We start from the raw sequence: 15260 nt of genomic DNA, 5'->3' as shown, positions 1-15260 counted from the left end.
CATGACAGTGGATGATCATTAAGGTTACAGACGGAGTGAACGAAGGGACAAGGACAGATTCAACAAATGTTCCTGCCTTTTGCCCTTGGCGCCCTGGAAACGGTCAGACACTTGTTCGGAAATGGATCACCTGTCACCTGAACTTCAGGCAATCATCTGCTTGCCCTACCCCTGCTTTGGTATACACTCAGGATTTTGCCTTTTATTCAGACCTTGGTTTTCAGTGTTCCCTTTCTGCCTATTTGTTCCCCTTTGGACTGACTTCATTTTATACCTTGGCCTATATCTCTAAATGTCCAGTACTAGAATTAATCCTCTGGTTACACTTTCAGGCTTACACATCTACACTTCTCTCCAACCCTAAGGTTTGGCCTGGAACAATAAACAAGGCTTCGTGAGTGTGGCCTGGAACCCAAGCCCAGTTCTCATGTACTAAAAGCTAAGGCAAGGCTAAAGCGAAGGTCAGAAATCCAGATCTCAGGCATCACAGATAAGACCTGAATTAGGCCTCTCCTGCATTACCCAGAAAACTTCTGCAATGACTCCTGTTGGAACAGAAACCAGGACCAGGGCATGCATGGCCATCCCAATATCTACAGCAAGAGGCACTAATGCCAAGGATATCCTGAGCACATTAATGTGTCTAAAATGTACCTAGAATAGGAAGATAGGTCTAGAACTAAAGGCAAATCCTGAAAACATGAAAAATCATGATTCATTTTTTAGGACAGGTTAATGACCATAAAACCTGACAAATACAAAACTTTAAGAGGAAAGGAAAACATAAGTTTTTAATATAATTGTGATTTTTTTAAAAAAACAGTACACTTACCAACATGAATATTATCTTTAAATGCCACATCACGGAGTTGAAATATTAAATGGCGGCTAAATTTTTCACTGGTGCTAGAATCCAAGTTGAGAACATCTTCAGCTGAACAACTAACCCTGTAAAACTGTTGAAGTGCTTTACAAACATGCTGAAAACACAAGTAAAACATAAATAATTAGTATTTTTTAATTTGTTTTAAAACTTTTCCATGAGCAAAATTCAAATATCTTGGTACAAGTCAGTCTAATGTTTTTTTATTTTGATATCAGATTATTACACAATTTTACTGAATTACTTATGTACTGAAATATACATATTTAAATTATTATACATGTTTATGTTCAAAAATGCATAGGCTCTCAGGGTTAAAGGCCTCTCAGAATTCAATTTATCTTATACATTAATCTCTAAAATCACAATAAAAATATTTCTTTTTAAGCACCTCTTTTCATAAATTTTATTTATGTATTTATGTATTTATTTGTTTGTTGTTTGGTTGCACCAGGTCTTAGTTGCGGCAGGTGGGCTCCTTAGTTGCGGCATGCATGTGGGATCTAGTTCCCTGACCAGGGATCGAACCCAGGCCCCCTGCATTGGGAGCAACAGAGTCTTATCCACTGTGCCACCAGGGAAGTCCTAAGCATCTCTTTAAATATTATCTCTGAGTTAAAAAGTCACAATTCCATTGTTTACAGTTTTAGTCTTCAAAAAGTTCCTCAGGCACACTGAGCCCAAATCTACGTCCAAGAATATGGCCTCCAGGGCTAGATGATGCTAGTAATGAAAGCAGTTACGCATTATAGGAAGGTAGTGAGCGCAGGGTTAGGAGCACATGATTAGGAGTCAGAAAGGTTTGAGTTCTGGCTTTGCCACTTACCAGCTCTGTCGCTTTAGTCAAGTCCAAACCTAACATTCCTCAACTGCAAAATGGGATAATAATAGAACCTAACATTTCAGGTTGTTGTAAGGAGCAAAGAGAAAATGAGAGTAAAGAGTTGGCCCAATGCTTGGCACATGTAACTGCTTAAAAGCATTAGCTGTGCAGCCACAGGACAAGTCACTTCTCCTGAAGCCTGTCTTCTCTTTTGCAAAACGAAGGTACTAAGAAACACCTAACAGGTATGGTACTGGCACAAAAACAGAAATATAGATCAATGGAACAGGATAGAAAGCCCAGAGATAAACCCACACACATATGGTCACCTTATCTTTGATAAAGGAGACAAGAATATACAGTGGAGAAAAGACAGCCTCTTCAATAAGTGGTGCTGGGAAAACTGGACAGCTACATGTAAAAGAATGAAATTAGAACACTCCCTAACACCATACACAAAAATAAACTCAAAATGGATTAAAGACCTAAATGTAAGGCCAGCCACTATCAAACTCTTAGAAGAAAACATAGGCAGAACACTCTATGACATAAATCACAGCAAGATCCCTTTTGACCCACCTCTTAGAGAAATGGAAATAAAAACAAAAATAAACAAATGGGACCTAATGAAACTTAACAGCTTTTGCACAGCAAAGGAAACCATAAATAAGACAAAAAGACAACCCTCAGAATGGGAGAAAATATTTGCAAATGAAGCAACTGACAAAGGATTAATCTCCAAAATTTACAAGCAGCTCATGAAGCTCAATATCAAAAAAACAAACAACCCAATCCAAAAATGGGCAGAAGACCTAAACAGACATTTCTCCAAAGAAGATTTACAGATTGCCAACAAACACATGAAAGAATGCTCCACATCATTAATCATGCTCAACATCATTAATCATTAGAGAAATGCAAATCAAAACTATGAGATATCATCTCACACCGGTCAGAATGGCCATCATCAAAAAATCTACAAACAATAAATGCTGGAGAGGGTGTGGAGAAAAGGGAACCCTCTTGCACTGTTGGTGGGAATCTAAATTGATCCAGCCACTATGGAGAACAGTATGGAGGTTCCTTAAAAAACTAAAAATGGAACTACCATATGACCCAGCAATCCCACTACTGGGCATATACACTGAGAAAACCATAATGCAAGATGAGTCATGTACCAAAATGTTCACTGCAGCTCTATTTACAATAGCCAGGACATGGAAGCAACCTAAGTGTCCATCAACAGATGAATGGATAAAGAAGATGTGGCACATACATACAATGGAATATTACTCAGCCGTAAAAAGAAACGAAATTGAGTTATCTGTAGTGAGATGGATGGACCTAGAGTCTGTCCTACAGAGTGAAGTAAGTCAGAAAGAGAAAAACAACTACCGTATACTAACACATATATATGGAATCTTAAAAAAAAAAAAAAAAAAAGGTCATGAAGAACCTAGGGGCAAGACGGGAATAAAGACACAGACCTACTAGAGAACGGACTTGAGGATACGGGGACAGGGAAGGGTAAGCTGGGACAAAGTGAGAGAGTGGCATGGACATATATACACTACCAAACACAAAATAGATAGCTAGTGGGAAGCAGCCGCATAGCACAGGGAAATCAGCTCGGTGCTTTGTGACCACCTAGAGGGGTGGGATAGGGAGGGTGGGAGGGAGAGAGACACAAGAGGGAAGACATATGGGGACATATGTATAACTGATTCACTTTGTTATAAAGCAGAAACTAACACACCATTGTAAAGCAATTATACTCCAATAAAGATGTTTAAAAAAAAAAAGAAACACCACATAGGGTTATCTTGGGATTACCAAAAATGTCTGTACACTGCCAAACACTTAGATACCTAATAGTTATGCAATAAATTGTGTTTATAATGTTATTTTGGTATTATAATAGCATACCACCTCCCATCATGCTCTCTGATCCTACTCTTCTTCAGTAAATTCTTTCTCAGAGAAGGCTTCCTCAGTTTCCTTATCTACATCAAATTGCCCCATATATATTCTACCTCTATTTGTAGTACTTACACAGCTGCAATTTTTGTGTGATTATTTTGATAGGTTTCCTCTATATCATAGAGAATATCCCTCATGATCTGTTCTCTCCTGCTTCTGTAGAAATAGAACCCCGATTATTCGCTAGATATGAGGTCATCAAGAATAAAGACCATGTTCCCCAGACTCCCTTGCAGTAAGGTGTGGCCATGTGATTAAGTTCTGGCCAACAGGATGTGAGCAGAAGGAAAATATCCACTTCTACATTATAATCTTAAAGGAAAGGGGCATGCTCGCCCCTTCCCCATTTTCTACTGTCTAAAATGTAGACACAGAGGTGCTGAGCCATCTTGGACAATGTAAATAATGGCATCTTAGGAACAGCAAAGCAACAAGCCTAGTCCCCTAATACAATGGAGCCACATCCAGGTGTTACATGAGAGAGAAATAACTTTCTATCTTGTTTATGCCCCTTTAATTTTAGGTCTTTATTATGGCAGCTAAATCTTATCCTAACTTATTATCCTCCATTACATGATAAATTCTGTGAAGGCAGAAATCATGTCTCTTTGGGCTAACCATTGTATTCTTAATGCCTAGGCACACTGACACTAAGAGGCTGAAAAAATATTGATAAATGAATAAAGTCTAGTTATGTACTTTGGAGCTATACAGAATAAATGTAGTAACTGTAGATAATAAAAGTAATCATAGTCCCCTTAAGTTCTTTTTCCCAAGTTAAATTTTAAATAAAATTTTAAGTTACAGGGAATATAGCCAATATTTTATAATAACCATAAATGGAGTATAGTCTGTAAAAATTTTGAATCACTGTGTTGTACACCTGAAACTAATATAATATCATAAATCAATTATACCTCAACTTTAAAAGTTTTTTATTTATTTAAATATTTCAGTTGTAAAATCCAGAAGTTAAAAATATATGATTATTTGAGCAATGTTACCTGTCAACATAGTTTTATAAAATGCTTTAGCACCAGAAGTCATTCCATCTGGCAGAAGTGGCTTACTGGAATTGTCAGTTAAAAATTGTATCAAAGGGCATTACATATTATCACTAGTTATTATTAGCCAGTTATTTATTAACCATCTGTTATGATAACAGCTAACCTAACTTATGCCTCCTCACGCAGAGACGCTAAAGGAAAAGAACTTATTGTATTATACACTTGTTACATACAAAGTAACCAGTAAATGAAATTAATTTCAATATAATCATTTGTAAAGGTTATATTAAGTAAAATAATCCTAATAACTTTTCTACCAACATGAGCATGTTAAATAAAAATGCTGTATAATTTTAAACTCAGATTTCTACAACTTTTTCCAACTTTTGTTGATGTTAAAGATTAGTTGCTCAAGACTAACTTGGATAAGATTGTATAAAGAATTAGCAGGAAAATAATTTAAACACCTACATGATCTTTGCCATACCAGTGTTTATTAATCCTTGTTACAAATGGGATTTGCACTAGTGTTGATTCCATTCGGGATAAGTTTCTAGTTTCTAATACAATGAAGTACTAATACTTCTTTTTTAACAGTATCACCATATTAAAGTGCTAGTGAAAATCTCTGAATCTTAATTCCTTCTTGGCCACACAGAACCCACATAACAAATCCTACCTTAGACCATAGAAGTGTATCATACACTAGTAAAGAGTCAATATCTATGGATTATTAAAAACGTAATTAAGGTTAAAAATTAAATACAACTTACCAACTGTAATGAAATAAAACATTTAAATTTATTTTTAAGGGTCCAATGGCTATCTTAAGAAAAACATAACTTTTCTGTTGTTTTTTGGGAGGGCTGGGGGGAACTTATGTACATTTCTTTTGCTTCAAAGTCAGGAGAAAGCTAACATGTTTTTTTAAAAAACAGTATTTGCATACATTTTTCAAATAAATTTAAAATAAAACATGTACAGATCTGACAAAATCAGCAGATACTTTTAATCAAAAACATTTTAATTTGGATGTATTTTTAACATTATAAAATGAGTCATCTACAGTTAACATCTAGAACAAAAAATAGTTAATGTTAATACCTACTCTGAGGCCAAATAATAGTCAATATAATCTTAGTACACCTTAATACACTACAATCTTAAAAGATTTTATAAACGAACCTAATAGAGCTTAGTTGCACAAGCCCATATTCCTTTTATTACTAACTTCCTGGTTGACACTGCTAAATCAAAAATATATACTAGAACTACACTTTTTCTCTTTGTTAAAAACAAGGAGAAATGATAATTGTAGTTCTAGACCAGGTTTTGCCAGTAACTAGTTGTTGGACCTGGAGTTGGAAATAAGTCTCTCTAGGCTTTAGCTTCCTCATTTATGATGATGTAAGACAGAATAGTTTCCAAAATTTCTGCCAGCTCGAAACTTCTGATACTATTTTTATCAAAATTTTCTTGAAGTTTATCTTAGTACTCAATTTTTCAGTAAAAATTACTTCACCTAATCTTCACCAGAGTCAACTATTTGTAATGTAAAAGAATATATACTTAAGAAATGGAAAATTCCCAAACTGCCACCTTTCTCAGTTTTTTTTTTAATGTATTTGTTTTTGGCTGCATTGAGTCTACGTTGCTGTGCACGGGCTTTCTCTAGTTGTGGCTAGCAGGGCTACTTTTTGTTGCGGTGCACAGGCTTCTCATTGCAGTGGCTTCTCTTGCTGCGGAGCACGGGCTCTAGGCGCGTGGGCTTCAGTAGTTGTGGCTCGCGGGCTCAGTAGTTGTGGCTCGCTGGCTCTAGAGCGCAGGCTCAGTACCTGTGGCGCACGGGCTTAGCTGCTCCGCAGCATGTGGGATCTTCCCGGACCAGGGATTGAACCCGTGTCCCCTGCATTAGCAGGCGGATTCTTAACCACTTCGCCACCAGGGAAGTCCTCTCAGTTTTTTTTGATACAGCAATATTACGAAATATATGGGCATAAACTGAACCTTCCTCCTTTCCAGAAGTTTACTCAGAGAAGTGACATTAAGAAACGAAGTCAAAAGGAAGAGTAACAAGAAAAAGGAGGAGAAACACAGAACCTATATGTTACATAGGTTGGATTCCTTTAATGACTGAATGAGTGAATGAAAAGATATACAGGTAGATATAAGGAGAAAAACCTGAGTCTGTAATTTACCTCAATGAGTAATGCAACCATCTTTTTCCCATCAGCTCCTGGATTGGCAAGTCTGTTAAATTCCAAATCAAAATAGAGCTTGCACACAGCATTTTCAGGAATGACTTCATAACAGTGTAAGAGAGTTCTTCTGAATTGAATAATTCAAGATTGTTAGGTTTATATCTCACACCTTTTAAATCACAGAAGTTGCTCTTGTATCTCAAGATAGTATATTAACTGTGATTTAATGACAAATAACTATGACATAATGAAGACAAGATAAAGTGAACAACTGCTTACCACAGGTTTACGGAACACAGTATCAAGAGTTTCCATCAAACAAGATGTAACAATCATTTTCTGTAACATTATTTAACTGGAAAATATAGTCAACTTCATACTGCTACTTATTCACAGATAATTTTGATATCAGGTAACACTTCTACATTTGTTTTCGGTATCACCATGAAGCAAATTTTAAGAACTTTCTCAAACTGCGATCCCACAATCACATATTCTTGGGATTCCATGAATTTTTTAATGAGAATTTTTAAGTTCCATATTTTCATTAGGAATATTTTAAACACTGGTTACATACATTCTGAATCACCTGACTTCAATGAGCTTTCAATGCTCACATGTGCAGTTTCATTCTCACTGGTATATAGAGGTATGACTTTAAGATGGGTTATTAAGAAGAGATGCTGACCTGATTAGTAAATGATAAACTGCTTAGTGGCATCATATACAAATAAAAGGTTTACAGTAATTTGAACAAAGAAAAGTGATGGTGGGAATTGTGTCATCACGTGGTACAGGAATTCAAAACACACGCAATTTCTCTCTCCTAGCACCTGGTGAGATAATTCAGTGTTGCTATCACAAGGAAACTCCAGAATTCAATTCTAATAGTAAAGTAGTAACTAACTGCGTGACTGAGAACTATGAAAGCCAAGGCAGCCTGATTTAACTTCACAAGCATTTCCAGATGAAGGAAATATACTTTAATGTGTTGTCCTTTAAAAGCTACTTACCGGGATTTATAGTAAAACCAAAGTTGAGCATACGTTGTTACGAGGTAAATACGTTGTCCATCGCCCACTTTGCATTCCAAAGCAAATACATGAACGTCCTTTATAAAACCAAAATTAATATTCAAAAAATTAGTAAAATGCAAATTTAAAATCAACTGTAGCTATTAAATGTTCATAAAGATTTTATCATTCAAATTTTCAAAACCTGGAACATTTGTATTATTGAAAACAAGAAAATTAATCACTAAATCTATGCCAATCAAAATCTAGTTATTTGTATTTATTTATATTTAGTCACTCAAGTAATACATGTTCAAGGCAGGAACAATTAGAACATCCAGACTAAAAAGAAAAAAAAAAAGAAATCATTTTTCAGTCACTCGTTTGACTTCCTATTATAGTTTTATCTGCCAGTTTATGAAAAAGAACTTATTTTTTAAAACTACCTGAACATTATTGTAAATAATTTGGACTAAAGTTAATAAATTTCCTAGAGTATATAAAAATACATGAGAACCGTTTTAAAAAATATATTTGTAGGTAAATCTTAAAAGTTTAAGGAAAGTTTTAAAATGCAGAACAAGTAACTATAAATTATTGTTTCTCATGGAAAAGGAATACACAAGTTCTTTTGTTTCCACTTAGCTAAAGGTAGCTGTTGAGCCTACAAAGGAACTAAACTTCCATTTTCATGAGAGAAATCATAAAAAGACTAAGTTACCCGACCCTATTAAAAATCTTCTCGAGATAAATTTTATAAACTGATGATTGGTAAATCCAGCAATCATACAGCTATATTTTTTTTGAAGTCAAGATTAAACGAATCTGTATTTTAATTTCTGATACCTGAATTAGGGTTACACAAAATGCACACAAAAGGCTTTTCTTCTATTTCCTAAACTATTCTGATGTGAGCAAGCTTCTCTTTACCAGGGAAAGAAGGTCCTCCTCCTTAAATACTTTTAGCATTTTGAGTTTTTATATATCATCAATTTTCAGAATCACAATTTATTTATGCTGGATTTATGTTAGATAGATGCATCTTTTCATTATATTTCTTTATATTCCCCACAGTGCCCAACAAAAAAAGATGTGCAATACACACCTGTTTATTTTTGAGAACCATTCCCTTTGTGAGGCTAGGATGTAGCAAGCACTTCTTCCTCCCACTTTCCTAATGTGTTGGAAATTATGATAAATCTACTCTACTACTCCAAAGCACAAAAGGGACAGTAGAAAGATAAAAAACATGTGTGCTTTGGTGCTATGATTTAAGTTTCAGGGCTTATTAACTCTAAGCTATGACATTTGAGACATTTTCATTTGCTATTGTTTAAATTCAAATCTCCAATCCCTAATTTCATCCTTAAAATCTCACACTCCGGGCTTCCCTGGTGGTACAGTGGTTAGGAATCTGCCTGCCAATGCAGGCGACAGGGGTTCAAGCCCTGGTCCGGGAAGATCCCACATGCCGCGGAGCAACTAAGTCCGTGTACCACAACTACTGAGCCTGCACTCTAGAACCCGTGAGCCACAACTACTGAAGCCCACACACCTAGAGCCTGTGCTCCACAATGAGAAGCCACCACAGTGAGAAGCCCGCGCACGGCAACGAAGAGTAGCCCCCGCTTGCTGCAACTAGAGAAAGCCCGCACGCAGCAATGAAGACCCAATGCAGACCAAAAAAAAAAAAAAAAATCTCACACTCTACTTACTCATTTCCTGATATTTCTGTGGGTATTATTTTAGTTTAACTCTTACACTCATTCTATTATTTTTCAGTCCATGAATACAGTCACTTCTCCTCTAAGCATAGCTTCATTTCTATGTCATTACAGATTTTTCAAACTATTTGGCACTAGACATGTCATTTTTTTCATTATTAATATAAAGTAAATGGTTAATGATTCATGGATATCTTTCCTAAATAGTACAAAGAGACTGCAATTAAATTCTTCTGGTAAAATATGTGGACTGAAATGAAAACAAACTATAGATTTTTTCTGGAAATCTTAAGTTATAGTAGCCCTAAAAAAAGATGAGAAAAATTACCTCTTTACAGCTTTTAACAAAATTAAAAGCTTGAGTTTGCCGATGAAATAGTTTCCAAATGGATGGTGGTTCTTCTGGCTTAGACAATCTTGGTCTGTACACCAAGGACAATGGTTCCCTCTCATAATGGGATGCTCGTTCTTCAATTCGCTTCAGTTTCGCTTCCCATTTTCTCTTCATTGGTTCAGAAGTATGGGGAGACTAAATCCTATCCCACATAGGATGTCTGTCAATTACTACTAAAACAAACAAACATGGACGTCAGTTTCTTTGTTTAAGATGTATTTTGTTTGGTAAAACTTCAAAGCTCATTTCTGCTTATTTCTTTGCTTTACAGTTTATGTTTTGCGTGAAGTTTTATTGTGAAACAAGGACAGGGCTGGTTATCAGAAATCTTTAGATCCTGGCTCGTCCATCTAACAGTGCTACAGTTTTGAACAGGTTAATGAAGCTCCCTAAATTGTAATCAGCTGCAAAATGGGGATCAACATGATCTTTATGTAGTTATCTTGAGGATACATGTCATAAGACATGAAAATGTTTTGCAAATTCCAATGCCTCATGTAAATATGAGTGTTTTTTGCATCACTATGGTTTTTATTATAACCATTTTGTTGCATCAAGTGCCACGTACCTCACCCAGATGGTGGACATCATTCCAGTGCTATTATTTCTTAGTGTAGAATTCAATTCTAGGCACCACTGTCTAGCTCTTAGCTCCCTTTCCCTCTTTTTCCTGCCCATTGCTCTTCTTTTCTACTCAAACAACTACCAGCTGGGAGGATAACCAGTGTATGAATGGGAATTACAATATCGGCTAGTTTTGGTTTGGGATGTATGGTAATCATAAGCATGACTTTAAAAAAAAGAATAAATGTTAATCTGTTAATGACTATTTTTGTGATGAGTCAATTGAAATGATTACATTTTAACCCTTGTTTCCTAATGATATATGTTTTTGTTTGCATACAATGCTTCCATGTTAGCCATGCCAAAGTAAGGGGACCAGGCAATACTTTTCCAATTTGGGATTACGGTTTACTTACAAAGGAAAAAGGATAGGTTTTTAGAAGAGGGGGGAAAAGCTTCCAGTATAGAGAAAAAATGGGGACAATTCTCTGGCATTCGTCCCATCAAGAGATGCCATCTAAGCCCACTCCCATACAGACTCTCGGCCATGTGACTTGCTTTGGCCAATGTCACATCGACAAATGTGAAGCAAGCAGAGGTTTAATAAGTGCTTTTGCATTAGATTTGGCTATCATGGAGTCCTGCTCTGAGATCATCATGCTATAACTCTAGCCTCACAGAGGATAAAAGGCTCTCTGGAGAAGAACCAAGGTACCCCAGCTGATAGCAAGCACCAACTATCAGACACCTGAGTTAAGCCATTTTGGATCATCCAGCCATCATCTGAATTCAATGTTTGAGTAAGCCTGAGTGAGTTCAGGTGAGAGATCCAGCAAACTGCCCAGGCAACCCACAGAACTCTAAGAAAAAATTATTTTGTTGTTTTTAAAGCCAGCAAGTTTTGGCCTGGGTTTTACACAGAAATAGAAATAACTAATAGTTTGCTTCTTCACTAACATCAACTATGTTGTAATTTATGTATGTAGAAGACAGATATATTAGGTTTTAAGTGACATAATATCATATGCTAAAGCATTTGAGGGTAAAATCGTTATTTACTTTTGTCAATGCCTATCTAGCTAGTACTTGCATTGATAAATATGCTCTTGAATTTTAGCAGAAAACTTTGCAACATAAACTCATTGGCAAATGAAATACTCCCTGGAAAGAAAAACAGAATCACCCAAAAAGATTAAGAGAGGGTAGGAATATCCTCATGCATTGTTAGAAAAAAAGGCATATTATCCATAGATTTCAAATTTGACTTCAACCATAACAGATTTAAGATTATACTCTCTGAATTACACTTAATCCACATGGATATTATAAATTATAAACCAAGAAATAGAAATAAAATTCTAAAGCTATCAACATAAATTTCGTTAACAGATATGCCTAGGAAAGGAATACAATTTCTTTGGATTGAAGAGATGGGGCAATTTTTAATACAACTGTGTTAATTTTTCAATATATGTGACAGGGCTCCTTATTGTTAGATAGATTCTGAGTATTAGTTTATTTAATCTGCTTCACGCACAGATAAAAATCCCCTCCATTTAGATAACCTAATTGAGAAACTTTCTTCTAAGAAACTGACTAACTTTAATAAAGCCCACCAATTACTTAACGAAGACAATAAACACATAATGCGATCAGAGGTGAATTATGACTCTAGTATCTAGCAAATAACTGACTAGAAATAACCATGTGGATATTCACACTTAGTTACAATGACATTGGGAAAATTTTTTCTGGTTTTGTAAAAATATTGGTATGACCATGGGAGTATATCATATATGAAAGTCACAATGGAAAACCAGTTTAACACTTACTGGACGGAGGAAACCATGCACATCAACAGAAAAAAAGAGAGAAGCTCAAAATATGTTATGCCCCCTTGTTCTTTGCACAGTTTTAAAATTTTAACAGCTGGGCTGAAAGACAACTGGGGCTTAGACTATTCAAGCAGCAGGGTTGAATATTAAAAGCAAAGGAAATGGAGAACAGGAAGGCATCTGGTATTCTGGTTTTGGACTATCATATTCCTCATCCCTACCCCCTGGGAGAACATATCACCATTCCAGAAATGCTGGTGGGGAAATAGTGCTGTCTTTTTCTATATACATATAATTACACATGAAAACCCCTTTTCACACAGGGACCATAACTACTTTTGTAACAGTTTCCAAGACCCAAAGAAAAATATTTGTTGTATTTTAAAATAGCAGGCTTAAGAGCTCTATTATTTATTTCTTAGCATTGCATGGGAATGATTGTTTAACCATTTTTGATACCAGTTTTACAAGTAAAGGTGGTCAGGCTAGAAAAAAGGTTGGCTTAGTCTTTTTAGAGTAACTATAGTGGGAGAAGGGACAGCGAGAGGGAGGGTGAGGAGATGACTCAGACAGCTGACCTAAGCAGCCCTGGTTTCCAGACGTTTATGCCTAGACTTGTTCGTCGGTGACACTGACGGCCTGGTCCCCAGGAGCAGCTGGGCCATGCGGCCCATGGTTCACGACTACTGCTTTCTAGGGACAGCTGAAGCCTGCCTCGCATGGCTCTCTCTAGCCCAGTTCTCCTAGTTTCTTCTCTTGTCTAATCACAAGTCAATTCCTATTCCCCAACTCGAACTTCTCCCTCTGCCCTGAGAACAGACTGACTCAACAGTATCTTGTGTTTTCTGCATATATGTTCCAGTTCTACCATTTAGTAATGTTCTGGTACTTGGCAATGTTTTCTTAATATAATTCCCTTTACGGCCTCTTGTAATACATTTACACTATTTCTCCCACTGCTAAAGTATTCATAATAAAGTATGTGATTAAACTTCATTTACAGTAATAACAGTTTACTTCCCAGATGAATAACACCTTACAAAATTATTAAATATACTAATTGACTTTTTTTTTTTTCCTACTTCAGTCACCTTGCCTGTCTATGCTTGAACAGAGTAACTCATATTTAAACTTCCCAGAAGTCTCCTATAAGGAAGAAAACATCCAGTGGTACAGTTTTTTCCAGTTCCACCTTTCTACCATCCCCACAGGATCTCCCATCCAAACAGCCTAATTCTGCCAGACTAATCACCTTAAAACCACGTTCAACAGCCAAGACGTGGAAGCAACCTAAATGTCCATCGACAGAAGAATGGATGAAGACATGTGGTACACATATACAATGGAATATTACTCAGCCATAAAAAAGAACGAAATAATGCCATTTGCAGCAACATGGGTGGACCTAGAGATTATCATACTACGTGAAGTCAGAGAAAGACATATATGATATCACTCATATGTGGAATCTAATTTTTTTAAAAAATGATACAAATGAACTTATTTACAAAACAGAAACAGACTTCCAGATATTGAAAACAAACTCACAGTTACCAACGAGGAAACGGGGGGCTGGGGGGGATTGTAAATCAGGAGCTTGGGATGAACACACACACACTATCTACGAGACGGATAACCAACAAGGGCCTACTGTACAGCACAGGGACCTCTACTCAACACTCTGTAATGACCTATATGAGAATCTGAAAAAGAATGAATACAGGTGTAACTGAATCACTCTGCTCTACACCTGAAACGAACTCATTAACATTGTAAATCAACTATACGCCAATAAAATTTTTTTTAAAAAGACCATTTTCATAGCTTTTCCTAGGGACACTGATTAATGATTCAGAGCATCACTTAATGCACGTTAAAGTTTACCTCAAGAAGTCCAAACTCTCCAGAATCTGGCCCTCAACCACTTACCGTTCGATTTCTTCTTGTTCAGCCTTCTCACCAAATGAATGATGATGACCACTGCCTGCACCTGGCCCACTCCAGCAGCCCTCCTGCACGTCTCCCTCCCCCGGAAGGCCCCACTCACCTGTCCTGAAGTCTTCCCCTGCCAGGCCCAGATCAGGTTCTGCCACCTCCGAGACGCCTCTGTAAAACGAAACTTCCAACATTGCTTCTAGCCAGCTATTTTACTATAATTAAAGTTTCTCCAGACTAATAAGTATAACCTACACAAAAACAGAAAACCGCTGCTGCTGCTGCTGCTTTAACTAGAGCGTAATTTTGGCAAGAAAGTTTAGCACAGGAAGGGGTTTGAGCATCACTACGGGGTAATAGTACTGGTTAAAAAAAACTAGTACAGGGCTTCCCTGGTGGCGCAGTGGTTGAGAATCTGCCTGCCAATGCAGGCGACACGGGTTCGAGCCCTGGTCTGGGTGGATCCCACATGCCGCGGAGCAACTGGGTCCGTGAGCCACAACTACTGAGCCTGCGCGTCTGGAGCCTGTGCTCCGCAACAAGAGAGTCCGCGATGGTGAGAGGCCCGCGCACCGCGATGAAGAGTGGCCCCCGCTTGCCGCAACTAGAGAAAGCCCTCGCACAGAAACGAAGACCCAACACAGCCAAAAATAAATAAATAAAGCCAGAAAACATCTTTAAAAAAAAAAAAAAACTAGTACACTAGTGCCTGCCTTACAAATAACTGCATGCCAACCACTGCGCAGGTTGGAAGCGGGTCCTATTCTTCAGTTTTACTGCAGCAGAAAAAGGACTGCCAAATACTGGTCCTCTCTCAACTTGGGAGGGATAAAGGCCTGGGTTTTATTTCTGGGATCTGAGTTTAACTCGTGTAGCCCTTAACAAGAGCAAACCACTTAGC

The 15260-nt window shown here is 37.0% G+C and overlaps 1 protein-coding gene across 11 annotated transcripts in view; it reads right to left on the bottom strand.

Moving 5' to 3' along the window:
• The window catches only part of PRIMPOL (primase and DNA directed polymerase), a 39482-nt gene that overhangs the window by 23322 nt on the left and 900 nt on the right, over positions 1-15260 (bottom strand). For 8 of the 11 annotated variants that reach the window (XM_036838615.1, XM_036838613.1, XM_036838612.1 and 5 more), the window contains 5 exons: positions 14472-14530; positions 9960-10198; positions 7908-8005; positions 6892-7021; positions 833-980 (listed from right to left, as the gene is read on the bottom strand). In XM_036838615.1, coding sequence (XP_036694510.1) covers positions 833-980; positions 6892-7021; positions 7908-8005; positions 9960-10139 — 556 coding nt within the window. In that variant the 5' untranslated portion in view covers positions 10140-10198; positions 14472-14530. Of the gene's footprint in view, positions 1-832; positions 981-3758; positions 3824-6891; positions 7022-7907; positions 8006-9959; positions 10199-14471; positions 14531-15260 lie in introns of those variants that run through there. The other 3 variants (XM_036838614.1, XM_036838618.1, XM_036838621.1) reach the window with 3 other exon arrangements.

The sequence above is a fragment of the Balaenoptera musculus genome, chromosome 21 (genome assembly GCF_009873245.2).
Source record: "Balaenoptera musculus isolate JJ_BM4_2016_0621 chromosome 21, mBalMus1.pri.v3, whole genome shotgun sequence".
Lineage (NCBI taxonomy): Eukaryota > Metazoa > Chordata > Mammalia > Artiodactyla > Balaenopteridae > Balaenoptera > Balaenoptera musculus.
Note: the sequence above shows the minus strand (reverse complement) of the source record. Positions and strands in the feature narration are given on the sequence as shown.